The 27595-nt window shown below is 43.4% G+C and overlaps 2 protein-coding genes and 1 long non-coding RNA gene across 8 annotated transcripts in view; 1 reads left to right on the forward strand and 2 right to left on the reverse strand.

Moving 5' to 3' along the window:
* LOC138759218 (uncharacterized) lies at positions 1-5511 on the reverse strand. The gene is made up of 2 exons (XR_011354659.1): positions 5443-5511; positions 1-616 (listed from the first exon to the last, which is right to left on the reverse strand). It is a non-coding gene; the product is annotated as an uncharacterized lncRNA (long non-coding RNA).
* The window catches only part of nat9 (N-acetyltransferase 9), a 23321-nt gene continuing 682 nt past the window's right edge, over positions 4957-27595 (forward strand). Inside the window, exons 1-8 of one of the 6 annotated variants that reach the window (XM_069929295.1) lie at positions 4957-5020; positions 6260-6369; positions 10134-10274; positions 11535-11594; positions 13528-13622; positions 14454-14557; positions 17677-17723; positions 26037-26145. In XM_069929295.1, coding sequence (XP_069785396.1) covers positions 6273-6369; positions 10134-10274; positions 11535-11594; positions 13528-13622; positions 14454-14557; positions 17677-17723; positions 26037-26104 — 612 coding nt within the window. In that variant the 5' untranslated portion in view covers positions 4957-5020; positions 6260-6272 and the 3' untranslated portion in view covers positions 26105-26145. Of the gene's footprint in view, positions 5021-5185; positions 5300-6259; positions 6370-10133; positions 10275-11534; positions 11595-13527; positions 13623-14453; positions 14558-17676; positions 17724-26036; positions 26146-27595 lie in introns of those variants that run through there. The other 5 variants (XM_069929291.1, XM_069929296.1, XM_069929293.1 and 2 more) reach the window with 5 other exon arrangements.
* Positions 18951-27595, reverse strand: part of LOC138759216 (polycystin-1-like) — a 43689-nt gene continuing 35044 nt past the window's right edge. Inside the window, exons 9-10 of the mRNA XM_069929290.1 lie at positions 26477-26791; positions 18951-22605 (exon numbers count right to left, since the gene is read on the reverse strand). Of these exons, the coding sequence (XP_069785391.1) occupies positions 21898-22605; positions 26477-26791 (1023 nt within the window). The 3' untranslated portion in view covers positions 18951-21897. The remainder of the gene's footprint in view (positions 22606-26476; positions 26792-27595) is intronic.

A 27595-nucleotide genomic window follows, 5' to 3' on the forward strand; every position in this document is an offset into this window, starting at 1 on the left:
TCAAGATAAATATGTGTTTATGGTACCCTCAGTGACATATTTGGGATTTACAATCGACAGCGAAGGAGTCCGGATGAACACAGCAGGTACTGAAGCCGTCCGTAAGGCACCTTGCTCAACAAGTCAAGTGGAATTACAGCCATTCTTAGGTTTATCAAAAACATGTCCCCAACATGTCCACATTGTGCAACTTGGTTAACTAAAGAAGGATCAACAATAGTGTTGGACCACAGAAAGAGAGAAAACTTTCAAGCGGTTGAAGAAAATGCTGACCTCTAAAGATAATGTTCTCATTCAGTACGACCCAGGCAAAAAAGTGACCCTGGTGGTCGATACCGGTTCTAGAGATACCCTCGCCGTTGGGTACACAGGAGAGTGATGATCCGCCACCGGACTTCCCAATGGTAGCTACCCAATCTCCAGGGTTAGCTGTGGTACGTTTTCCTGCGAGACCGGTAGTTTCCCTGGAAAGACCAAAGGGTTCTCCTGAGAAATCGAAAAGTCCTCCAAGTCTTCCATCGCCAAGAAGATCTGAATGTAAGAAACATCCTCCATAAACATTTGAAGGCCTTTGTCCCATGATTGATTAAGAAATACCGTGCTTGACCTCCACCACCTAAAATGACAGAAGGAGAAGACAACGAAATGAACTGACTCAGTATATAAAAGTAAAAGACAAAAATTCCTTGTTTATTTTTATTAAGTGATGACATTGTTTAACAGGTTTAATGTATCTTATAGATTGAACTTTGAATAAATGGGAAGGGGGGGTGAGGGAGGGAGGGAAGGGAGGGGGAAAAAGGGGAGAAAAATGTCTGTATGTATTTTGGTCAGTATGGTTTATAGTGTGAAAAATAAAAAAATTAAAAAAAAAGAGAAATACCGTGCTTAGTAATTTACTTGTTGCCGCTGACTTATATTGTTGGTATTCTTAGTTTAGTTTTAGTTTTGTTTTGGGGGAAGAGTGTTATGGAACGTGCATGTGTGTGACATTAGATAACAGCTTTGTATTGTGGGACACAGTAGAACCATTTTAGATTAAATAAAGATCCAAAGGATTAACCTCGTCTCGTGTGAGTGGAGTAATATACGATAGGCGCCTGTCTACATTTTTCCACACCTTGATGAAGGGCTGAAGACTGAAATGTTGGTTATACATTTTTATCTTTGCTCTATAAAGGACACTGTTTGACCTGCTGAGTTTCTCCAGCATTGTGTTTAAACTTCTATAGCACCTCCCTATCCAATCATTTGTTTCCCCTGCACCCTCACCTTGCCCTCCATTACTTTTGATAAATTTAGAGAGTCAGCGCAGTAACAGGCCCTTCCGGCCCACGAGCCCAAATATTCTAATTAATCTGCAAGCCGCATGTTTTTTGAAGGGCGAGAGGAAATGGGAGCACCCAGAGGAAACCCACGCAGACACAGAGAAAACTTGCAGACAGCGCGGGATTCAAACCCGGGCCTCTGGCGCTGTGACAAGATTGTAACGACTACGATAACCGGGCAGCGCTCTTAAACTTATTCCTAAATGAGGTGTTAGGAAGGTCCCTCCGACCCTCAGAGATCCTTTTCTAAAAGGTAACCTTGATTAGAGGGAAGGGTAGATTAGATTTGGTTTTAGGGTTTTTTTGTTTCTTTTTTTCCGTTCTTTTAGATTAACTTGTTAATATGGGTTAATTATGTTTGTCATCGATCAAATCATTAAACTAGATGGAATCTACCCTTTGTTTAGACCAAGGGATTTACTTGGTTTCTATCCAGATTTATTTTTCAGAAATATTGTTAAATCAACAAATGTGAACAGGTTTATCGAGTGACATTTAGATTTAATTTGTGATGTGTATATGTGTACTTGTTGTTTGCTATATTAGAAGACTTTGTATATATTCAATAAAAATGCTTTGAAAAGAAAGGAAGCTCCCTCAGAAGACAATTAATAGCTACATCTGACAATTACCTCCATGAAGAGACAAGGGACATGTTCTGGTTGCAGGACAGGCTCCAGAGGTCAAAAAGGTCATTGGATTTGCTGCAAGGACTTGTAGATTGGTTTTGGAGCAAGAATGTGGTGGTGGGGGGTCCTGATGAAGAAGGTGAGAAGGTGTTGCGATACCAGAACTGTAAAAAGGGGTTGGTGTAGTGTGGATTGGGGAGAGTTATGTGATCTCTCCGTCTGGAACTTGGTGGAAATGTGGAATGTGAAGGGTCATGCGACCTCTCCGTCTGGAATCTAGTCACAAGTCTCATCACTTGGCAATCAAGGTGGGACTCTGCCCACCCATTAATGTACACCCGACCATTGGCCCCTTAAAATCACTTACTGATCACCTGGGCCGGACTCCCCAGCTTACTATACTTTAAAAGCCCACCATGGGCTTTGTACGTTCTCTTTGCTCTACACCAGGTTGCTTAACTGTGAACCTCACTGGAGGAGTCGTTGGTAAGGTGCGTACTACACTTAGAGAGGGACTGTAGTATTTTTTGGCAGTACTTAGCATGAGCCGTCCCTTCTGTTGGTACAGGGAATTGGGAGTGTGTGTTTGTCCCTGTCTCGTTAGTGTGCTAGGGGTGGAACTGTTGGCGTAGCATTTAGCGTGATGTTGTTACAGTGTCAGTGATCGGGACTGGGGTTCGAATCCTGTGCTGTCTGTAAGGGGTTGGTACATCCTCCCGTGTCTGCATGGGTTTTCCCTGGGGGTTTTGGTTTCCACCCACCATTCAAAACATACTAGGGGTCGAGGGCTTGTGGCAGAAATGGCTTGTTACTGTGCTGTATGTCTAAATTCAAAGTATAAAAATGTAACAGTATATTACTTAATACTGAGTTTTCACTGCAGAGGTACAGAAGAAACCAAAACTTGATTGCTTCACATGGAAGAGGCAGTGGCAATTAACTACCACCCAGCTCCTAGGCTGAGCTTTAGTAAGGCCCCCTGACCTTGCCCTACCCTTCATTTGAATAGAATAAAGTAAAATTTGTTCCATATATTAGCCTTTGGGCGTGATGCCCTCACATATCCTGAATTTATCCACCAGGTACGTGCTGGAGGAGGGTAGGAAAAACTTCATTAAAATGAAACAAAACTTAATCCTACAGAAGCCGTATGCTAGCCCTGAATAATTTGAAAAGTCTGTTAGTTACAAAAGGAAAAATAACAAGTTCTTTAAAAAAAAAGTCTTGATACAAAATAACACAAAAGGGAGAGTCTTGTTTAAGAAAGTAAACCTCCTGAGTGACGCTGACAGGAAACATTGGGATCAGTAGCATTGAGCTCCCGCTGCTGATTGACAGGTAAGCGCGGTACTTCCGCGAGCCTTAACACCCATATTGACAAGGTGTGCCCGTGGTTATGACCCTCTGGACCCCTAGGCATCAGCCTAATGGTTAATCCGCCACTGGGAAGAAGACCCATAAACTTTGAGGAGAGGAGTCCACAGCCAAAATTGTTGAGAATGGTTGTTTAATTTCTCTATTGCATATGCTCCCTAGATATACAATATATGCTGTTGTATAGGACGACCCGAGTTTCTACCCGAAATGTTTTTGAGTGATACCATTTTGTATAAGACGCCCCCCCCCCCAAAAAGAATCTGGGTTATATGGTTATATGGCCTTTCCCGCTGACCAGAGGATCTTGTTAAAGCCAAATCACAATATTTTAAATGATCATTTAAAGATTTAAATTTTGAAGATATTTTAAAATAAAGCACTCAGCTCCTATCCTTTGTCTTGGCTTCGCGGACGAAGATTTATGGAGGGGTAATGTCCACGTCAGCTGCAGGCTCGTTTGTGGCTGACAAGTCCGATGCGGGACAGGCAGACACGGTTGCAGCGGATGCACGGGAAAATTGGTTGGTTGGGGTTGGGTGTTGGGTTTTTCCTCCTTTGTCTTTTGAAAGTGAGGTGGGCTCTGCAGTCTTCTTCAAAAGAGGTTGCTGCCCGCCAAACTGTGAGGCGCCAAGGTGCATGGTTTGAGGCGATATCAGCCCACTGGCAGTGGTAAATGTGGCAGGCACCAAAAGATTTCTTTAGGCAGTCCTTGTACCTCTTCTTTGGTGCACCTCTGTCTCGGTGGCCAGTGGAGAGTTTGCCATACAACACGATCTTGGGAAGGTGATGGTCCTCCATTCTGGAGACGCGACCTACCCAGCGCAGTTGGATCTTCAGCAGCGTGGATTCGATGCTGTCGGCCTCTGCCATCTCGAGTACTTCGATGTTGGTGATGAAGTTGCTCCAATGAATGTTGAGGATGGAGCGGAGACAACGCTGGTGGAAGCGTTCTAGGAGCCATAGGTGATGCCGGTAGAGGACCCATGATTCAGAGCCGAACAGGAGTGTGGGTATGACAACGGCTCTGTATACGCTAATCTTTGTGAGGTTTTTCAGTTGGTTGTTTTCCAGACTCTTTTGTGTAGTCTTCCAAAGGCGCTATTTGCCTTGGCGAGTCTGTTGTCTATCTCGTTGTCGATCCTTGCATCTGATGAAATGGTGCAGCCGAGATAGGTAAACTGGTTGACCGTTTTGAGTTTTGTGTGCCCGATGGAGATGTGGGGGGGCTGGTAGTCATGGTGGGGAGCTGGCTGATGGAGGACCTCAGTTTTCTTCAGGCTGACTTCCAGGCCAAACATTTTGGCAGTTTCTGCAAAACAGGACGTCATGCGCTGGAGAGCTGGCTCTGAATGGGCAACTAAAGCGGCATCGTCTGCAAAGAGTAGCTCACGGACAAGTTTCTCTTGTGTCTTGGTGTGAGCTTGCAGGCGCCTCAGATTGAAGAGACTGCCATCCGTGCGGTACCGGATGTAAACAGCGTCTTCATTGTTGAGGTCTCCTATAACCAGCCGTTTAAAGCCTAGGCAGAGCCTGCTCCTAACAAACGGGCAGATGGACCAAGTGGAAAACGCTGAGGCGTCGCAAATAACTGGGCATGCGCGATAGCGTGGGAACCGGCAGAAAGATGGCGGCGGCGTTGAGACGAGAAATTTAGTCCCCTCGTATAAGACGACCCTTCATTTTAAGGTGAAATGTTTATATTTCAGACCGTCTTATACAACGGCAAAATCTGGTTTTACAATGGATACAGTGCACCATTCCACTGTATCCACTGTCTCAGAATTGCGCATGCTCACAGGTGGGAGGCGCAATTGGTTGTCGCACGGGTGGGGCGTGACGACGCCTGCTGCGCATGCGCAATGCTTCGCCGAGTTTCCGACCGCCGGGGATGCGGTTGAACGAGGACGTCGTGCTGCTGGGTCAGCTGGCGGCGCTCGTGCCCTACAGCACACGGCACGTGCCCAGGTGAGGAATGATGGCAGGAGGATCCGTGCTCGCCCACGGCCCACGGCCCGCGGGGGGGGGGGGGGGGGGCGCTCGTGTGCTGTAACCCTTTCCCCCCACCCCCCTACCCCGGGGGAAGGGGGGTGGGGAGGATCCGTGCTCACCTACGGTCTGTTCAGCGAGGGGGCCAATGCGTGTTCATGGGCCGGGGCAGGGGCCAGTTAATATGTTCTGTGCGCTGTGATAACTGGGTGTCGCGCATGTGCGGATGGAGTTGAAATTGAAGGTACTGCCCCTCTTCCTTCATCCCATTAATGAAGTCAAGGGACCTTCATTCTTGTTCTCAACATCAGCAGATGCTGTTCTGGCACAGCACAACCAAATTCTTGATCTCCATCCTTCATTTCATAGTGCACACTTATGACCTGCCGGGGTAGAAACAGGATAAAGTGAGAGCAGGGTTACATCATCTCCTACTTTCATTTATCCACTTGTGTTTGTCTGGGCTCAGGTTTTTACATGGTAGATTCTCATGCAAACTCTGCAGAAGAAACGTACGTGTTGATAGAGATTCAGAGTAATTTCTGAACCAGAATCACCAGCTGGAACTAAGCACTTAGAATCTCTCTGCAGAGACTGTTGGTGACCACAGCTTGGGTATTAGCTCTTGGTACTGTAAGTGGAGAATTAAGCTAAACATTGTTTACAGAATTACTTTACTTATCTCGTGTGGCAGAGAGTAACCTAGATTTTAGGCTATACCATAAATTTGTGCTGGAAAATTGGCCTGCTTCTCTCACATTTCTTACTAACATTTACTTCAGTGGACTGTTGTAAAATAAGCTGTTGATTCACAGTGGCTTATAACATTATTGCACATGGTAGACTGGGAGGAGAGAGCACCTTTTATGTTTCTCCACCGTTATTTGTAGTCGATGACACGTTGATTTCTGTACCTGATTGACATGTCATTGGTTACAGGTATCACCAGTGGATGAAATCAGAAGAGTTGCTAAAACTCACAGCTTCAGAGCCTCTCACCCTGGAACAGGAGTATCAGATGCAGAGAAGTTGGCAGGAGGATGATGACAGTAAGGATTTAGTAACTTGAGTTGGCTTCCTTTTGGTCATCTTTTATTTTCTATTACTGACTGTGCATATTTTTCAGAACACTACAAAATTATGTTCTGGCTGACCAATTTGAGGAATGCTGATGCTATGGAATTGCTATGCTTCCATTTCATAAACTTTTTCTATCCTGGACATGCTTGCTGATGGCAAGGCCTACATTTATTGCTCAAAGCTAATTGCTTTGTGGGCTTGTGAGCCACATTCCTTGAATCATTGCAGTTCATGTGCAGTAATCTGGATGTGGCGACCATGCTGAAAGATGGTACGATGGTTTGAGACCAAGCCATGATCATGATGAAAGGTTGCTCTAATTTTCTATGTTCTTAGGTTTGTGAACTAACTGCATGTGCTACAGTTGCCTTTCTCAGCAGTGGCGGTCACAAGTTTCCCTGTGCAGCTGGATGCTGTTGGACAGACTGCAATCAGCGAAGATGGATAACAACACACTCACACCAGCTCTCCTTAAGAATGTGTACCCTGTTCTCTACTCCCTCTACATCACACATGTCAAACTCTGGCCCGTGGGCCAAATTTGGCCCGCGATATAATTATATTTGGCCCGCAAGATCATATTAAATATATATTAGAGTTGGTCCGCTGGCCGCCGTGCCAGTATAGCGCATGCACACTGAAGGTGAAAATGAAGACGCCGGAGGTGTGGAGGGATCTCAGAGTCCCGAATCCCGGGGATCAGAGCGCCGCACTCAGCCCGCCTGGCTCCCGGACACACAGACGCAGCTGGAGTTGGGGACCATCCTCGCTGGGTCTGCGCTTCAGCAGCGACGCCGGACTGAACGTCTCGTTGGCGATGCCTTCCCCCTCGCTCCGTACGCAGCGGACCCTGCCTCCCGCTCCTTTTGTTGGAGACGAGCCCGGTGCCGTGAGATCGCAGTTTAATCCCTCTCCAACCATGAGAGGGGGGTGGGAGCAACGCGCTCTTCTCGGCCAATTCCTCCACCGCCCCGGATGCCGGCGTTTCAACGGGGGGTTCGGGTGCCTTTGTCAGGCGACCGACCTGTTGGTCCAAGACAAGGGGAGACCGTACAAACTCCACACAGACAACACCTGAACTCGGGTGAACGCGGAGCTGCGACCCCACATTCCACATCAGGACTGTGTGTAAGATTGGGAGCAGTGAGACAGAAGCTTATTTTGTTCCTGTGATTTAAGCCTTTCTTGGGGTGGGGGGGGTCCTTCTCTGACCACTTGCCTAACAATTAACCTAATCAGTTGTGGAGTTACCACAATACAACAGCTCTCAACCTTTTTCTTTCCACTCGCGTCCCTGTACCATTGGTGCTCTGTGTTTAGTAAGGGATTGCTTAAGGTGGTCTGTGGGTGGAAAGAAAAAGTTTGAAGACCACTGCTTTAATCATCCCTCATTGACTCGTCATGTGCACGGTTTCAGACGCTAAAGGAAATGGGCCAATGGCAATGACAATGAAAGAGTTTATCCAAAACTATTATTAAACATTTATTTTAATAAGAAAAAGTTTAACATTACATATGTTGAAAGAAGAGAAAACATGCAGATGTTGTTGAAAATTTTCAATAAATATTTAGTTCGGCCCTCGACTTAGTCCAAGTTTTTAATTTTGGCCCTCTGTGAATTTGAGTTTGACACCCCTGCTCTACATCCATGACTGTACAACTGTCAAATTTGCCTATTGCACCACAATAGTGGGCTGGGTATCAAATAATGGTGAGATGGTGCAGGAAAGAGATTGTAAAAACTAGTGGCATGGTGGCAAGATTACCTCTTTCTCAATATCAATAAAATGAAAGAGACGATCATTGAGCAGGAAGGCAGCTGTGTTCATGCTAATGGTGAAGTAGGGAAACAATAGATGGCTTCGAGTTGTTGGGAATCATCATGGCTCTGAAGTGGCTTATGAGTCCAATCTTGGAAAGTGGCCCACTGAGCAAAGACACCTGTGCACATATTTGTTTAACATGTACTTGATGTTGCCCTCCAAGAAGCGTATGGTACTTCACAAATCAACCAACTAGTTGCAGTGGCATGAAAGCCACGACGATTGGAGCTGATGGACTTGTTGCAACCTTCATCAACTTTCACAGCCATTGAGTTCCACCATCTCTTCCACTGTTGAGGTCTTGGTTGGATTGTCAGGGACCTCACCCTCGATCTTACCGCCATGGGTGGTCCTACCAGGAGCATAGCTCCAGACGGATTTCTCTATCACACAAACTTCTTCGTCATGACAAGGTGACAATCCACAGAGAAGTGTTAGGAATAAATATCTCCAGTGACCTGACCTGGGACAAGCACGTCGATGCTTGTTGTAGAAGACTGAGGAAGTTGGTCATGACCACTTGCTCTTTAACAACCCCTACAGGTGCACCATTGAAAGTAAGATATAGCATGGTACTGGAGCTACTCTGCTCAAGATCAGAATAAGTTACGTAGGTGCTGAATACAGCTCTGAAAGTCACGCAAACTTCCCTCCTCTCCACAGACTCCATCAGTATCTCCCGATCCTTAGGAAAGGCACTCAATATACCTATTTGACCTCCTCCAATTGGGGGAGAAAGATTAAGAGTGAAAGCACACACCTACAGGCTTAAAGATAGTTTCTGTCCGACAGCATGAGGCTTCTAAATGAATCTAATAGCAGTGCTCCTAACCCTTGTCTGGCGGTAATTGATCTTCCTTGACATTGTAATCCTGTACAATGGTTGTATATCATGCTGGAGATATCATGTTGGCTTGTTCGCAGATAAACCCTTCTCATTGTTCTGGGTGTTTTTTTTGTGATAAATTAACTTTAAAAACTTAAATTCTTCCTGAGTGGGTTTAAGAAATGGATACCTCTGTGGTGAATGAGATGTCATTCGAACTAGCTGATCACCGTTGAGCTTCCTGAGAATTGTTGGAGCTGCACTTATCCAGACAAATGGTGAGCATTCAACTGGGCTCCTGGTTTGGGCCCTGTAGATGTAAAAATGCTCCGAGAATCTGATGGTTACGCCGCAGGATGCCCAGTTTCTGACCTGCTTGTAGCAACTGCCTGGTCCAATTATGTCTTTAGTTGTTAATGGTCTCTGAAATGCGGATAGCTTTAATGCTTGTTATTTAAATGTCAAAAGAGAGCGATTAGATTTTCTCTGATCAAAAATTGTCTTTTTGTGGAATTACCAAAACAGCCCTATATGATGAGGTTTTGGGTCAACATTAGGCACATCAGGTCTGTTCTGGTGTACGCTATCTCAGGCCCAAATCAGGAAGATTCTGTATTTTCTTCTCCAATATATTATTACACATTCCAACTTTGGATCAGTTTTTCAGTTCTGTGGTTTTGTTAGAAACACACTGAGGGAGTGGTGCCAGACTTTTATTCTGGGTTTGATTTCACTTTTGCCAATGGAGATGACAGTGCAGTCTATAACTCCCTACACCAGCAGTCCCAGTTGAAACGATACAAGAAATGTGTAATTAATGTGAGTCCATCTGTAGCCACCATGGGCTATGGTCTATATCAGGGAAATGGTGCTAACAGTTTGCAATTAGCATTGAGTAAACAACAAATGTGTAGGTTAAAATTTGCTGGCTATTGTGTACTTACTGCTGTGATCCTTCAGGTAAAGTCTGATCTTGTCAGTTTATGCACAAATTTATGGTTTATGGTAAGCATGAATAAAAAAGCAAATGTGAGCACAATTTTTAGAGTATGTGAACTGATGCTCTTCATTTGTTTTGTGACAGAATGTACCTTCATTGTGTTGGACAAGATGAAATGGGAGAGTGGTTTATGCACAGAAGAGGATTGCATGGTGGGAGATGTGAATCTGTTCTTTACGGATCCTGAAGACCTCACAGTGGCTGAAATTGAAGTTATGATTGCAGGTTGGGTACCAGTTAAAATGTCACAAAGATTTTGGTTATGTAGGGCATTTTTACATTTTGGGCATAATTTGAACTGTCTAATGCAGAGGGTAATTGCACATCAGATAAGGCACACAAAAAAGAACGAATGAAGACATTTAAAATATAATTTTACACCACACATTGTCTATTATAATGAGTGGAAATAAAACTCCAGTTAATCTTTACTTTTCAGTGGTGGAGAGTTTCATTAACAATTAGCAGATTGTTACTAGAACGTCTGACCGTTAATCCACTTTAATAATAGTTCGCAATGCCTCTTTCATGAAAGTTCCTGATGCAAGCAATTCCATGGCATCTCTGCAAAGAAAAGGGCATCAGTGAATCTCCACCAGCATTTGTGGGTGCATAACTGGAAGGGGAAAAAAAATAGTGCTCAGTTGTGGGGATAAGGTGAACGAAATAAATATTGGATTTGTCTACAGTGGTAGAAATTGTTGGCAGGCAAATGAGTATCTGAGCTTGAGTCTAGAAGACCTTGAAGCTCCTCTCTAGTTCCTCTTTGAAGATCTCCAATCCAGTTGTGAAAACTGGAGTTTTATGTTCTTCCATTCTTCAATTGTATACTTGGTTAAATTCTCACAGTGAACTGTCATCCGTAACACCTGACTTCAGCCGTCAAGCGTTATTCTGAAGAGATAATGAGACCAGAAGACATAGGAGCAGAATTAAGCCATTTTGCCCCTCAAATCTGCTCTAATTTTCAAGTCATAGCTGATAGATTTTTTCCTCTCCACTCCAATCTTCTGCCCCCCCACCCCCACGCGAGCTCTGTGAAGATCGTTAACTAACAATAGCTGTTGCTGCAGTATTGGGGCCCCGCAATATGTTTAGCTGGAGGCTGTGGTCATTATTGGGAAAGGTAGTAGCACACTGACTTGCATCAATATCCAAGCATCTGTTTTTGAATTCAGCCTTTAGTTGAGTCCACTTGATCTGTGTAAAACATTTTGAGATGGTGCCTTTCCGGGGGCTGCGTCAGGAGAACAGCTTTTTGACTGTTCTAATGCTGGGAGAATGGTTTGGAAACTGTCAGGATGCAGCATTCACATCTTCCTCAGGGTCCCTTCTGGGCCGCTGTGGCAGTTTTAACAATAGGCTTTATGCTCTGTCACAGATTTTAGTTGTACTGGCGCACTCTGCTCTCCACTTGGTGTTTGGACCAGTGCCAATATTGTCTGTATTGCACGTGGTAATATTACATATTCTGTTTATTTTTAGAGCCTAGTTTCAGAGGAAAGGGGTTTGGTAAAGAAGTGACAATGTTGATGATGTATTTTGGTAAGAATCTGCACCCACCAATTTTATTCTCATCCCTTACAGTTGATTAACATTTAAGATTGATTTACAACATGATGGAAGCTGATTCTAGTTATTGAAACTCCTGTTACCCAATTGATCTACCCTATGTTTTTGGAACGTGGGAGGAAACTTGAGTTCCTGGAGTAAACCAACACAGGTCACAGGGTAAACATACCAACTCCTTACAGAGCTGGATTTGAACCCTGGTGCTGTAATAGCATTGCATTAATCGTGCTGATCTTGAAACTTTAAATAAATTCATTATATTTCAATGAAAGCAAATGTGAATGTCGGAATCAGGAGACTGATGAATTGATGAGTAGAAAAGAATCAATTTTATGATGTGATGTTCAGAAGGAGAGATGGTGAGGGAAATGATCTTTTGATGACCTGGGATAAATGCATTCACTGCAAAGCTGTACTTTAATGACTATTCATTTTAAACATACCCCAGCATGTCCCATTGATCTGTACAGACAACATTAACACAACATAAGAAATAGGAGCAGGAATAGTCCATCTGGCTTGTCCAGCCATTCAACAAGGTCATGAGATCAGAGGCCTTCACGTCTACAGTTCTGACCAGCTGACACCCATCCTTTCACTCTTGATGCTTCCTAGTCATCTGCATGACCGTGATCTTTATCAGAGCCATATCCATCTTCTACATCTGTGTACACTCACTCACTCTCTCTCTCTCTCTCTCTCTCTCTCTCTCTCTCTCTCGTTCCCTAGCTTGACTACCTTTACATCTCAACTCATTTTCCACAGTAATTTGTGCATGCGCTGATATTAAATATGAGTTCTCATTATTAATTTTGCAGGAACCTCATTAAATCCAGGAGAATATTATTTTCACCCAAAACCAAAGACCATTGACCACAAATTTCAAGGTTCACAACTTTTCAAACAACTTTGAACATCTAGTACTGTTCAATCTGTCTGTAATGAGAACTTGTAATAATGCCGGAAAATCCCGAAAGGCAGGAGCAACCCCACACTCTTCTCCAACACAAAGCATTGTTTCTGGCTCCACCTCCATCACTCCTCATCTTTCTGCAAGTAAAGCAAAGGGACATGTTTCCTCATGTATGCTCCCATTCCCACAGCCACTCCACATTTTCTGTGATAGGATGTGCACCATCAGTTCTGAGCTATCCACAGGATAAAACAAAAACAAAGTGCTGGAGGGACTCCGGTCAGACAGGATCCACTGAGGGAAATGACAGTCAACATTTGGGCTAAAACCCTGCTTCAGCATGTAAATGTGAAAATTAGACACATAACACGATAACAGCCCCTACTAGCCCATGATCCCTTGCCACCTACATATACCAATTAACCTATCAACCTTGTACTTTTTTGGAGTGCGGGAGGAAACTGGAGCACCCGGAGGAAACTCGCACAAGCAAGGGGAGAATGTACAAACTCCTTACAGACAGTATCCAATTTGAATGCTGGATGCTGTAATAATGTTGCGCTAACTGCTATGCCAACTAGGCTGCCTTGATTTTTTTTGCCTTCTGTTTTAATTCTTTAAATCTTTAACTATCTTGTGCCTGCACCTCTTTTCAATTTGAATAAAATTATTTTAACTCCCCTTAACACCAGTGATCTCATTCCTACCAACATGGGTCACCTCCAAAGTGACTCAGGGCTTTGGTCCTTTCTGCAGAATATCTGTATTTCCTCTCAGCCACATCGGTGTTAAGTACAGCAACAGAATCCAGCTCCTTGCACATGTAAATTATTTGTCTGACGAGCAAGTTCTGACCATTCTGAAATTCCTATAGGTCGGGTCTTAGTCTTCTACTGCGAATGAGGCTTGATGCTTTTGTAAAGCCAAAAATACCTGTCAAATGATAGTTGAATGCTAGATATTTAATTCAGTATTGTTTTACTCCTTTTCCAGGAGTGACTAAACTGCGAATAACAAAATTCCAAGCCAAAATCAGCCTGGAAAATCCAATCAGCATTGCCATGTTTCGAAATCTGCATTTTGAAGAGGTACTACACATTTTTCATGTTATCATGCCACACCAGCAAACCAACTGCGTTGAATTTGTTAGATGGCATGCATGTGCTCCTCTCACTGATAGAATCTGTATACAAATCTTGGATGCCATATATTCCTTGTTTATAATTTTAGTTCAGTTATATGAATCATAATGTGGAGCTTTCCAGCTCGTTTTAGTTTTCTGGTCTGTCTCTGAGAAGTTGAACTTCTTGATCCTACTCTTGTCCTTGCTGAATATTTCTGCAATAGGCCATTTTATGTGCACGAGCCTTAGCCATAAGCTTTTAGATTGAGGCAATGACCCTGACAGAGGGGAGCTTCTCCTTTCCACAGAGTAGACATCAGGAGTGAAAACCCTGTCTAATTAATCTTGTCTCAAATCAAGGAATGAGACAAAAATTCGAGTCCTCCACAACCTAACTTGGCATAGATAATTAAATCCTCTAATTTAGGCTGAACTTACACTGGAAGTATTTAATGGGATAATTAAGTTTTTAAAAAATTTAGACATACAGAACAGTAATAGGCCCTTTCGGCCCACGAGCCCACGTTGTTCAGTTACACCCTATTAACCTACAACCCTGGTATGTTTTGATCAGTGGGAGGAAACCCATGCATAAACGGAGAGAGCGTACAAACTCCTTACAGACAGTGTGGGATTCAAACCCCACTCCCGATCGCTGGCGCTGTAACAGGCGTTGCGCTAACTGCTGCACTAACTGTGCCCCATAGTGAACTATTAGTGGAGGGGTGACTCCTCTTTGTACCACTTTAACAATATTGTGTTGGTTTCCACGTTTTGCTCTGACTTCTTTCAATAGGTTTCCATCAGTGATGTCTTCCAGGAAATGACACTCTGGTTGATCGTGGATGATTGCAGGAAGAAGTGGCTGCTTGAACAAATGAATCGGGTGAAACAGGACAGGTACAGTGAAACTAAGCAGCGACTGGAAGGAATACAAGAGAATCTTCAAGAGGCTTTTGAGTAATAAGGACTGAAAACCGTCTGAGCATATTCTTCCTGAACCAGCGGGATTTTGATTTTAGGATGTGGCTGGGAACTGCAGTGATGTAGCATAAGTTTAAAATACAAATAATGAGATGCAGACGGGAAAGGTCGCGACACTCTGATTGTAGAGCAGTACACAAAAATGCTGAGGAATCTCAGCAGGTCACTAAGTATCTTTTTGCTCATACTGTGATGAAGGGCTTAGGCCCAAAACATTCTTAAGAGATGCTGTATTTTTCCAGCATTTTTGTGTATGGTAATGAGGTGATGGAGAAACCTCGAGGTGGGGCAACATTTTAGTCTGGGGCCCCCAAGGTGCCTGTCGTAAAATATCTATTCACTTTGATGCCCTATCTGGCTGTGGTAAAATGAAGCAAGTCAGCAGAACCTATATAAAAATATAAAGTGCATTGTTCTACTACAGTTGCTACAACCAACCTCCTTCCCCAAAGGGTCATCTCCAAATGACATGGCTAGGAAGGTTGTGGCTATGACACCTGTATTGCATAAGATTCCTGGAGCAGTAAGAGGATGATTCACAAGGTCTTTCCAGCTCCTCTGTTCAAACCCTGGTGGAACCCTGATGCAATTTCCACAGTAAATACACTGAGGTTGCGTGGGTATCAGGAGACTGTCAGTGGCTAGACCTGGCAAATCACCATTTTCATCCAAAAAGAAGCAGGAACTGTATTACCTTGATTGACTTCTTAATGCTTTTGTCAAGCTCCACTGCTGTACAATGGGGCATTGCTCCTGTGTAATGCACGAGGTGTTATTGTGAACACAGGCAATAATGAGCATTGTTTGCAGGTCATTTAATGGATGTAAATCCCTCTTTTGTGTTGAATTTGTATTCCTGTATGATCATTACATATATTTTTCAGTTGTATGAAACTTTCAGAACTCATTCAATAAATTGGATAACAAAATGACTCTCAGCAAATAACCATAGAATATTATAACATAGAAACAGGCCCCTTCAGCCCTTCTAGTCTGTGCCGAACTATTAATCTGTTTAGTCCCACTGACCTGCACCCAGTCCATAGACCTCCATACCCCACCCATCCATGTACCTGTCCAATTTCATCTTAAATGTGAAATTTGAGATTAACGAGAGATTAAAATTTAAACAAGTACTTCCTTCAAGTGTTCCTTCCTCATAGCTGTGTACTTAGCAAAGCTGTTGACCTATTCATACTCACAGTATGTATCCCATTAACTGTTTAACCCCAATTGCAGGATGAAGTGTGTTCTAAACATCTGGTTATTTCTATAGATTCCTGTCCTGCCCCTACTTGCTAAAGCTCCAAATTTCTCTGATGACCTTAGTGTCAGCTTTGTAATTTGTTCACCTCTTTGCTACTTGCATCAGGTTTAACAGTCTCACCCTCCTAATGCACTAAACACTTAAATATATATATTTTAATTTATAAAGAGTAAAAGAGATACAAAAGTAGATATCGGATTGATAGAAAACAACGCTGAGAAATAGCAATGGGAGACAAAGAGATGGCAGAGGAACTGGATGAATATTTTGGATCAGTCTTCAAGGTAGAGGATGTTAGTAGCTGACCAGACTCTCAAGGATCTCTGAGAGTGCAGTCAAGATCATGAGAGAGAAGGTACTTGGGAAGCTGAATGGTCTAAGAATAGATAGGCCTCTGAACTGGATGAATGCACCCTCTGATTCTGAAGGAGGTTGCTGCAGAGATTGTGGAAGCATTGGTAATGATCTTTCAGGAATCTATGGATTCTGGCATGGTTCCGGAAGACTGGAGAATCATGAGTGTCACTCCACTGTTTAAGAATGGAGAGAAGCAGCAGAAAGGAAATTACAGATCTATTAGCTTGACGTCAGTGGTTGGGAAACTGTTGGACTCTATTGTCAAGGATAAAGTTACGGATTACCTGCATGAAAAAATAGGTCCACGTCAGCATGAATTCCTTAAAGGAAAATCATACCTGACAAACATATTGCAAATTTTGGAAGAGATCACAAGTAGGAGAGACAGGGGAGATGCAGTGGATGTTGTGAATTTGGACTTCGACAAGGTGCCACATATGAGGCTGTTGAACATGATGGGAGCCCTTTGGAAATGCAGGAAGGATATTAGCATGTTAGAGCATTCGCTGATTGGCAGGAAACTGAGTGGGAGTAAAGGGATCGTGTTCTTGTGGTCTATTAACCAATAGACCAGTGGTGTTCCGCAGGTTAGGTGTTGGGGCCACTTTGTTTTATGTTGGATTTAAATGATTTGCATTATGGAATAGATGGCTTTGTGGCTAAATTTGCAGATGTTACCAAAATATGTGGTAGGGTGGGTGGTACTGAGGAGAGACTTGAATAGATTAAGAGGATGGGCAAAGAGGAGGCAGATGAAATACAATGTTGGAAAGTATCTGGTCATACACTCTGGTGGAAGAAATAGACGGGCAGACTATCATTTAGATGGAGAGAAAATTTAAAATTCTGAAGAAGGTTGAAGAATTTGGACAGAACTTTATCAGGAAGCATCTGATAAACTGAAAGGCATTTTATGTCACCTGATTGAGTCACCTGATTTTGAAAAGCCATTTTCTTTAGCAGTGGATGCTGGTGATGACACTGCAGGAGCAATGTCATTACAAAGGAAGGGTGGTGATGATACTGACTTATCCAAGAAATTCAGTGATCATCAAGAAAATTATTCTACCATAGAGAAAGATTTATTTTCCCTTGGCTTTGCAGCATTTTGACGTTACATCTGTACAGCTCAGATGCATACTTGTGTATGCTGACCATAATCCCTCAGTGTCCTTGAGTAAAATGAAAAACAAAAAAATAGATGATTGTTAAACTGGAGTTTAATTCTGCAGGAATATGATTTAATAATAACTCATTCAAGGCAAGGATAATGTAATTGCTGATTGCCTTACACAATGTTAAGTTTGCAGCATTGCTCAAAATATAATGTTATATTTGTTTGTATTATGTAACAATAGTGAATGTAATGTTTCAAACATTGTAGGATGCAGTTAAACTTTTGCTCTTGCAGCTCAAAATTTTCTTTGTTGGGGAGAGGTATTACAAGATCCTGTTTAGGTGAGTGCAACCATTCAGTTTTCACAACATTTACAGACTGCCTGGCACCATGACGTCCAAACTACAAACATTCATTGGTGCCAAGGGACTTGGGAATCCTTGTGCAGAATATCCTAAAGGTCAACCTCCAGGTTTAGTCAGTGGTGAAGAGGCGAACGCATTGTTGGCATTCATTTCTAGAGGAATAGCATAAGAGTAGGGATGTAACATTGAAACTATAGGCCACTAGTGAGACCTCACTTGGAGTACTGTGTACTGTTTTAAGCTACTTGTTTGAGAAAAGACATGCTAGCGTTGGAGAGGGTTCAGAGAAGAGTTACTAGAATGATGTCAAGAATAAAAGGGGAACATTTGTTGGCTCTTGGACTGTACGTTGGGAGTACAGAAGGATGGGGGGGGGACCTCTTGGAAATATTTCAAATGCTGAGTCCTGGCCAGAGTAGATGCAGCAAGGTTGTTTCCCATGGTAGGGGAGTCTCGGACAGGAGGGCACAGCTTCAGGATCAAAGAGTGCCATTTTAAAACAGAGATGCAGAAAAATCTCTTTAGCCAGAGGGTCGTGGGACTGTGGAACTTATTGGCACAGTTGGCTGTGGAAGTGAGGTTGTTGGGTTTATTTAAGGCAGAGATTAGTCAGGCCATCAAGTGTTAAGGGGAGAAGGCTGGTAAGTGAGAGGATAAATCATGATAGAATGGCAGAGCAGACTCGATGGGCCGATTGGCTTACCTCTGCTTCTTTATCTTGTGAAATATATGCCCACTTTTATAATCCATTGCAGTTCTATTGTTAGAATTCTGTCCTTGTGTGGTGCCTCAACATTTTTCGATGTTCTCCTTGGAAATACATTGGATTGGGGGAGAGAAAACACTATTTGTGTGCATAGTCTGTGTCAAAAGCATTTTGCATATTTTGAAATGCATTCATTTTCAGTGATGACACCTGCTGGGAAATTTCCTGTCATGATTCACCCAACCACAGCAGTCCTTTTCCTGTTGTACTTTGTGTTAGTCAGACTGCCAAAAATGGGAACAAAACATCATGCCCTCTTACTTTTATTCTTCACTCACAGTTAAAATAAAAAGTATGTCACACAAAACTAGGAACTACATGTGAATCATCACTGTTGACTCCTGCACTGGCTGTTCTCGGGTAACTGATGAAGATCAGAGCTTGGCATTTCTACCTCGTTCCCTGTTCTTCCCCCCACCCCCCCCCCCCCCCCCCATTACTGTTCTGGCTGGCCACAGTTCTAGTATTGCCCACTTACCTGCATTTTCTTGCATCTCTTTAGCATTCCTGATAGCTCCAATTACTCGACACTATTGCAGTTGTTTCTCTAGCCTTTGCAACTGAATCTTGAATACAGTGAAGAATGGTTAATTCCTTGTGCATGCTCCAATTCACTAAGTCAGACCATCTTAAGAGTACAAAGATCTGTGTCCTGCACATACCCACTCCAAAGTACTGTACTCACATAAACAAGACTGGCATGGGGGGGTAGGGATAGGGGGCACACTCAGGAACCAGAATGTGTGGGCATGAATAGGACAGATGATACACAAGTAGTTGCAGCCTGTAGTGACATGGTGAGCATAACAGGCAGTTGATAGGGTAACTGTAAGATTAAGGATTTGTCGTACTTTGGGGACAAAATTGAAATGGGAGATGAATACTGTATCTCATTAGTGAGGGCATCAAGGGATATGGGGAAAAGGCTGGAAATTGGAACTAGTGTAGAGTAGCTTCGTGTAGATTTATGGAACAGACTCGATGAGCCTAGTGGCCTGCTTCCATTCCTTGGTCTTGTGATCTTGTGAGCACTGAAGGTCTAGTTAAATGCCTGCAGTACAAGAAATAAGGTTGATGATTTGTAATTGTAGCTAGAAATTGTCAGGTATGATGTGGTTGGCATCACTGAGTTGTAACTAAAAGAAAATCACAGCTGGAACTAAACATCCAAGGACAGTCTCAGAAGGATGGGCAGGCATGCTGGTGGATTGGGATGGTTTTCTTTTGTAAAAATGGAATCACATCTTTGGAAAGAGGAGCCATTGGATTGGAAGATACAGAATCCCTGTGGGGTAGAATTAAGAAATTGTAAGGGTAAAAAGACCATGATGCGAGTTGTATACAGGCTTCCAAACTGTAGTCAGGATGTAGCAGGCAAACTGCAGAGGGAGATAGAAAAGGTGTGCAAAAAGGGCAAATGTTGCAATAATCAATATGCAAGTCAATTGAGGAAAACTAGGTTGGTGCTGGTTCCCAAGAGGAAATTTATAGAATGCCTTCAGAAATGCTTTTTAGAACAGCTTGTGGCAATTCTGAATTGGGTGTGTGTAATGAGCTGAAGGTAAGGGAACCCTTAGGAGGCAGTAATCATAATATAATAGAGTTCACCCTGCAGTTTGAGAGGGAGAAACTAAAATCTGAAGCGTCAGTACACCAGTGGACTCTTACCTCACACTTCTGTCCAATGTTGATTGGAAGTGGGCACTAGCTGGGATGACAGTAAAGCAGCAGTGGCTGGAGTTTCTGAGATTAATTGGGAAGGCACAGGACATATTTATCCTAAGGATGAAGTGATTTAAGGAGAGGGTGAGGCAACTGGCTGGCAAGGGGATTCCATGACAGCATAAAAGCAAAATATGGCAAAAATTAGTGGGAAGCAAGAGGATTGGGAAGATTTTAAAAGCTAACAGACAACTGAACCAGCAATTTAAGAGGATGTGAAAAGTTTCTTCAAGTACATAAAGAGCAGGAGAGGTGATGGTGGACATTGGACCACTGGAAATCTGCACTGGGGAGAGAGTAATAGAGGTCAAACCTAATATGTATTTTGTGTCTTCACTGTGGAAGACACCAGCACTGTACCAGAGATTAGAGTCAAGGGGCAGAAATATGTGTAGTTGATATTACCAAAGAGAAGGTGCTTGGAAAGTTGAAAGGTCTGAAGGTGAATAAATCACCTGGACCAGATGAAAGTGTTTTGAAAGTGGCAGCTGAAGAAGGCATTGACAGTTATCTTTCAGGAATTGCTAGATTCTGGAATGGTTCTGGATTGGAAAATTGCAAATGTTGCTCTTTAAGAAAGGAGGGAAACGAAAGACAGGAAATTATAGGCTGGCCAGCCTAACTTCAGTGGTTAGTAAGATGTTATTGAGGAAGTTTCAGTGCACTTGGAGACACGGCAAAATAAATCGAAGGTTTATGGTATCCTGAAGGGGAAATCTTGTCTAACAAACCTGTTGGAATTCTTTTAGGAAGTACCTGGATTTTCAAAAGGCCTTTGAGGTTGCTCGGCAAGATGAGAGCCCATGCACAGAAGATTGGTTGACTGGGAGGAGGCAGAGAATGGGGATAAAAGGGGCTTTTCTTGTTGGCTGCTGGTGACCAGTAGTGTTCCACAGGACTCAGTGCTGGGGCCACTTCTTTTCATGTCAATAATTGCTTTGTGGCCCAGTTTGTAGATGATAGAAAGATTGGAGGAGTGGCAGGTAGTGTTGAGGAAGCACCGAGTCTTCAGGACTTGGCTTGAGCAAGGAAATGGCAGATGGTGTACAGTGTAGAGAGGTGCACTTTTGTAGAAGGAATAAAGGCATAGACTATTTTCCAAGTAAGTTCAGAAATCAGAGGGGCAGAGGGATTTGGGAGTCCTCATGCAAGGAGGGCCCAGGCTCAATACAAATGCATCCTTTTAGAACAGGGATCAGGAGGAAATTCTTCACCTGGAAGGTGAGAAATTGTGGAATTTGTTGTCATGGACGCTGTGGAGGCCATCATTGGGTATATTTAAGGTGGAGGTCAATATGTTCTTGATCAGGATGGAAATTAAGGGTTATAGGGAGAAGGCAGGAGACTTGATGGGTTAAATGGACTAATTTTATTCCTGTGTCCTTATGATCTTAGGGTCTTAAATCATAATAGATTTTTTACAATTATTAACTTGAACAGAATTATTAAATAACTGAAATCCTATCATTAATTATGCTGTTTATAATATGTTGCATCTAGGTCATTTACATAATGTGGGATTCCCTCTGCTATGCAAAATAAACTGTTAGCTGGGTCTTGCTTTTGGTCCATGAAAGGATGTTTTACAACGAACCTGTTCCAAATGCTGTCTTTAAATATTCTCTGAACTGTTCTGCTTTCACTGTGTAATCACTGATGGCTTCAATCTGCACTTTCATTATGCCATGCTCTCCTCTTTACTGGTGCCAGCAGTCTACCAAATCCTTGATCCTGCTCTTCACCTCTGGGTCTGGGTTTTGAAGCTAGCCCTGAGCTCAGTAGTGACCTCTGGCCAATGCCTGCTGACAGTGGCAGCCCAGATGGCCAGGCTTTTTGACTGGATGCATTGCAAGGCTTGTCTCCCATAGACAGGTCCTTGTGAATTGACCTGACTACTTCACAACCTAGTCCTCTGCCTGGCTGGTGGCTGGAGACTGTCATTTCGGAAATTGCACTGTATGTCCTCAACCAGAGGAGGTGCGTGCTTGATGGAGGGATGGACCTTTTCTCAGCAGTACTCTTTGCTTTCATGCCTTGTCCCCATCTCTTCTTATTAATTCTATCCTGCAATTTCTCCAAATCAGTCTCAATACGATACAAGTCTTCGGTGACTTTATTGACACGGTCAAACTGATCGAGGAGACTGTTGATGCTGGGTAGCAATCGATCCAGATAGATTTCGATGTCATGCACCTCTGCAGTCGGACTCTCCGTAAGATTCGTGTCCTCGGATCGCACAGAGCCAGACAATGTGGTGCAATCAGAAGCTTGGGACTCAGTGCTTGCAGATGGCAACCGGGAAAATCTGGAAGTTTGGGAAATGCCTGTTGGCAGAGACTCCACTCCTTCAAACTTCACTTTGTGCCGGAACTAGAATCAAATGAATAAAAGGTTGCTGAAAGCAAAGGTTAAATGACACACTATGTTTAGCTGGATCGCAAACTAGTGAGGCCAAAGGGTTCAAAGGTTGATTGGTGCAATTAATTCCAATATTAATTGTTAATGTTCACCAAACAGGTACCATCTCCCCTTTTTAGGGCCAATAAGTAAAATCCACAGTTAGGAATGTCAAACTTTTTCTTAACTTTTTTATTCTTTAGCTCAGAATTTAACTTTGTCGAGTGCAAGCTGATGAATTTTGGCAAATCAAATCCGCACAGGATTTATACAGTAAATATGTTGTGGAGAAAGGGGAGACTCTTGGGTAAAAGTTCTCTGAAAGTGGTGGCACAGGAAGGCAGGGTGGTGAAGAAGCATTGCCATCTTGCCTTCATCAGTAAGGGCATCGAGTGCATGAGTTAAGATGTTACGATTGTAGAATATGTATTTGCAGAACTGTGTGCAGGTCTGGTCACCTAATTATAGAAAAGATGTAATTAAAATGGAAAGGGTGCACAAAAGATTCACAAAGTTGTCTGGACTTCAGGGCTTTAGTTACAAGGAGAGATTAGATTGACTGGGACTCTTTCAGGATCCTAGGAGATTGAGGCATGATAAATTATGAGGGGAAATAAGTAATTGAAATGTTGTTTTTTCCTAGGGCAGAGGAATCTACTGTGAGGGGGCACAGATTTAAAGGGGGGGGGAGAGAGAGGAAAGATTTAAAAGGGACTCGAGGGGCACCTTCTTCATAGAAAGGTGCTGGGTATGTGGAATGAACTGCCAGAGGAACTGGTAGTTATGGGTACGATCGCAATGTTTAAAAGGCATTTAGTCAGATACATGGATAGGAAAGGTTTAGAGTGATATTGGAGAAATGCAGGCAATGGGAGTAGCTCAAATAGACAACTTGGTTGATGGGGACGTTCAGCCAAAGGCCTGTTTCTGTACAGTAAAATTTTACACCTTCATGAATTAAACAGATACAGTGATCTTGTTTCAAAATACCTCGGAGTCTTGGAGTACCATTTCCTGAGCATATTAAATAGCACAGACAAAAAATAGGTGACAAATATTGGAGTGAATGTATCTGCCTTATAACTTACTGAAGGAGTACAGGTTCGAGACATGCATGAGGTTTTAGACAAGTCACTGTAGTTTTCATAAGATCAGGAAATTTTATTTTGTTGATTTGCACGCAGATGAAAAGAATGTGGGATGAGAAAAATATGGGAATGCATACAAAAGGTGGCAGAAGGCTTGGAACAAGTGGGTGGTAAAATAAAAAGAATACAAAACCACGTCACGCATGAGGGAGCCTGGAGTCAGAAAGAGAAAGATGCAACCAGGATGGACTGAGGTTGGGGGAAGTCTTCAGTTAGACAGAGCGGAGTGCAGTGATGAGATCGGAGAGGGAAGCCTGGTGAGTGGCATGGAGACAATGAAGGGGAGAAACCATATACAAATTTGCCTATGACACCACAGTAGTGAGTGATGAGTCATCATACTCGAGGGAGATTGGAAAAAAACGACTGAATGGTGAAATACAAACCTCTCATTCAATGTCACCAAAACCACCAAGGAACTGATGGTAGACAATAGGAAGGGAATATCAGAGGTGAACAATCCAGTGATCATTGGAGACTCCGAGGTGGAAAGGGTGAGCAAATTTAAATTCCTGGGAGTCACTATCTTGGAGAACCACTTCCTCATGAATTTGTGGAGGTTCGGTATGATACTGGAAACCTTGGGAAATGTCTACAGATGTGTAGCGAAGAGTGCTGACTGACTGTATCATGACCTGGTGAGGTGGCACCAATTCTCCAGAGCGGGAAGCCTTGGAAAAGGAGTGGACGCAACCCAATTCATCACAGGCATACTCTCTCCACCATCGAGAAATTTAAGTGGAACGCTGCCGTTGGGGAGCAGCAGCAATCATCAAGGATCCACACCACCCTGCCCACGCTCAGTTCTCTTGCTGCTACCATTTGGAAAGAGGTACAGGTGCCGCAAGGCTCACACCACCAGGTTCAGGAACAGCTTCTACCCCCTCCACTGTCAGACTCCTCAACAACAAACTCTTAACTGCATATTATTTATTACTGAACTTTTTTTTCCTGTATTTGCAGTCAGTTTGTTTATATTTCTTTCTTTGTTTACATTTCTCTTTTATAATGATCTTTTTCTTGAGTACAGTTTAAACTACCAAAAAGTATAAATTCTGCCTGGCTCGCAGGAAAAAGAATCTCGGGGTTATATGTGGTGTCGTGTACATACTCTGACAATAAATTTGTACTTTGATTGCAGTTGATGAGGGTCAGGAGTGGAGCAGCACTGGACAGACCTTAGCAGGTGGGAATGACTGGCTTGCACATAGATTGAGTGAAAGCACCATTCACCACATGGACTTGTGAATTGTATACTGCCAGTCACTACCCTGACTCTCCCTGACACTTGCCAGAAAGTAAATCCAAATTCAATTTTCCCAGTCATACAGAAATTAACAAAGGAAACAGAAGCAAGAACAGTTTATGCCTCAGACGTGATTTATTGTCAGAGTATCTACACGACTTCACATACAACCCTAACTTTTTTTTCCCCTCAGTGGACCAGGCAGAATTACCACCCGTGGGTAGTGCCAAAAAAACTGTACACATGTAAGCAAATAAATGTGAACAATGAGCGCCTGATTGAGTTTGTTGTTGAGGGGTTTGATGGAGGAGGGGTAGCAGCTGTTCCTGAACCTGGTGGTGCGAGTCTTGTGGCACTTAGACCTCTTTCCAGAGGGCAGCAGTGAGAACAGAGCATGTGGTATGGATCCTTGATGATCGCTGCTGTTCTCCGATGGCAGCGTTTCCTGTAGATTTTTTTGATAGTGGGGAGGGTTTTGCCTGTGATGACCGGGGCTGTGTCCAATACCTTTTGCAGGGCTTTATGTTTCGGGGTATTGGAGTTCCCAGACCAGACCGTGATGCAGCCGGTCAGCACACACGTCTGTAGAAATTTGCCAGGTGTCGTACCAAACCTCCTCAAACTCCTGAGGAAGTAGAGGCGCTGATGTGGTTTCTTCATGATGCCATTAGTATGTTTCTGCAGGAAATATCTGCTAAGATAGTGACTCCCAAGAACTTAAATTTGCTCACCTTCTCTTGCTCAGCAATTCAAGAACAACATGGCGGATCCTATGAAAACCAAAAAAAAATCTCAGAACGTGGTAGAAACTGGAAAACAGAAAGTGTGGGATATGTTTAGCAGGTCAGGCAGTAAGCCTGGAAAGAAGAATTAAAATTTAATTCTGGGACTTTTATTCTAACCTTGTAACCCTGAGTTCCTAGACTAGCCAGCGAGGGGGAACATCATCCCAACATCATCTCTGTCAAGAATTTTGTATGTTTCAGTGCGATCACTTCTCTAAATTCTAGAGAGTGGATCCAGTCTACTTGATCTTTCCCCAGTGAAAAGAATCTCAACCCAGGAATCAATCTGGTAAACCTTCAATGCATCATCTCCTATGCAATATAGCCTCTGAAGGTAAGGAGACCAACGTACAATGTTCCAGGTCAAACCTCATCAGGGATCTATATACTTTCAGTATGAAGTCGTTTCTCTTGTAATCAAATCCTCTTGCTTTAAACGTACCATTTGTCTAATTGCTCACTGGTTTTTGACATTAATAATTGGTGTACAAGGACATTCAGCTCCTGATGCCTTTCAATTAAAAACACACTGCCTTCCTGCCACATATGATCCATTTTATACTTCATCAGTGATGTCCCCAACCGCATTGGCATTTTTATGTTGTTGGTCACTTTTAAAACTCCACTGCAACTGGAGAGTGGCCCTGACCAATTTCTATATTTACCTCCTTTGCTTTGGCTAATCCAATCCAGAGTTTGAACCTCTTAATGAAGAACTCAACCATTTCGTAATCTTGAGGCTCAATGGCAGGACGATACATTTCTGCTCTGATGTGCTTGTAATTCTGAATGGCGATGGCACAGAAGAGGTTTTTAACAATCCACACCAGGCACAGTAGGTAGCTGATGAAGTAAATGGATGCAGTGATAGGATATTGTTGAATTGCATGCTTCAATGCCACGGCTCCTCTGGACAGGGCGACCAAAGACAGCATAGCACGAGTGAATGATTGAAAGCCTTCCAGAGCTGGAGAGAAGATCTGCAGGGAACACAAGGAGTAACAGTTGGAGCAGTTCCTTCTAAAAATAATCATACGGTGGAGATTACAACATGAAGAAGATGGTGGTGCGAACTTTGGGAGGGCAGGGAGTGGAGGCACAGTGCTCCTCTGAAGGGTTCTACTGCCCAGTCCAATTACCAACAGCCCCATGCAGGCTTTAAACAGCCTGTTAAAGAAGCTGACTGTTTTACTTTAAAATCCTGCAACCCTGGGGTCTGGGCACAAGATGGCGCCACCCATGCTAGCAGCAGCCTTGAGGCATTACAGGCTCCAAGGAAGCAGAACTGCCACAGGGCTCTAGAGGAGAAGGTGAGGAGGTGGCTCCAAGGATGGTGACCACTGTGTCAGGCCAGTTAGGGGCTCTGTGCCTGAAGTACACACAGCTGTTATCAATGCGAGGACCCCACACAGGCTATGGTCTGCTGGCGACCTGTGGTCAAAGGACTCAGAACAGGCTGCGACTGCTGTAGACGAGCTTGAAACTGGCTGAAAGGGTAACAGGTATCTTGGAACTGCGATCAGAGAGGATGCCGAGGACGGGAGGGGCTCCCGAGGGGTCTAGGCGCTGAAAGCTTCCTAATCATGTCGGCTGGAGGCGAATCCGCAGACTGAAGGAACTCTTTCACTTTTTCTATGATTGTAAGGGCCACCAGGCAATTTCTGCAGATTGTGAATCTTTGTCTGCCTTAAATGCAACATTGTGTAATGTTACATCTGTTTTATTACATGACAATGAAAGAATCTTGACTCTTGAGAATCTTGAAATCTTGAAAATCTAGCTGT

This window comes from Narcine bancroftii, chromosome 3 (genome assembly GCF_036971445.1).
Source record: "Narcine bancroftii isolate sNarBan1 chromosome 3, sNarBan1.hap1, whole genome shotgun sequence".
NCBI lineage: Eukaryota > Metazoa > Chordata > Chondrichthyes > Torpediniformes > Narcinidae > Narcine > Narcine bancroftii.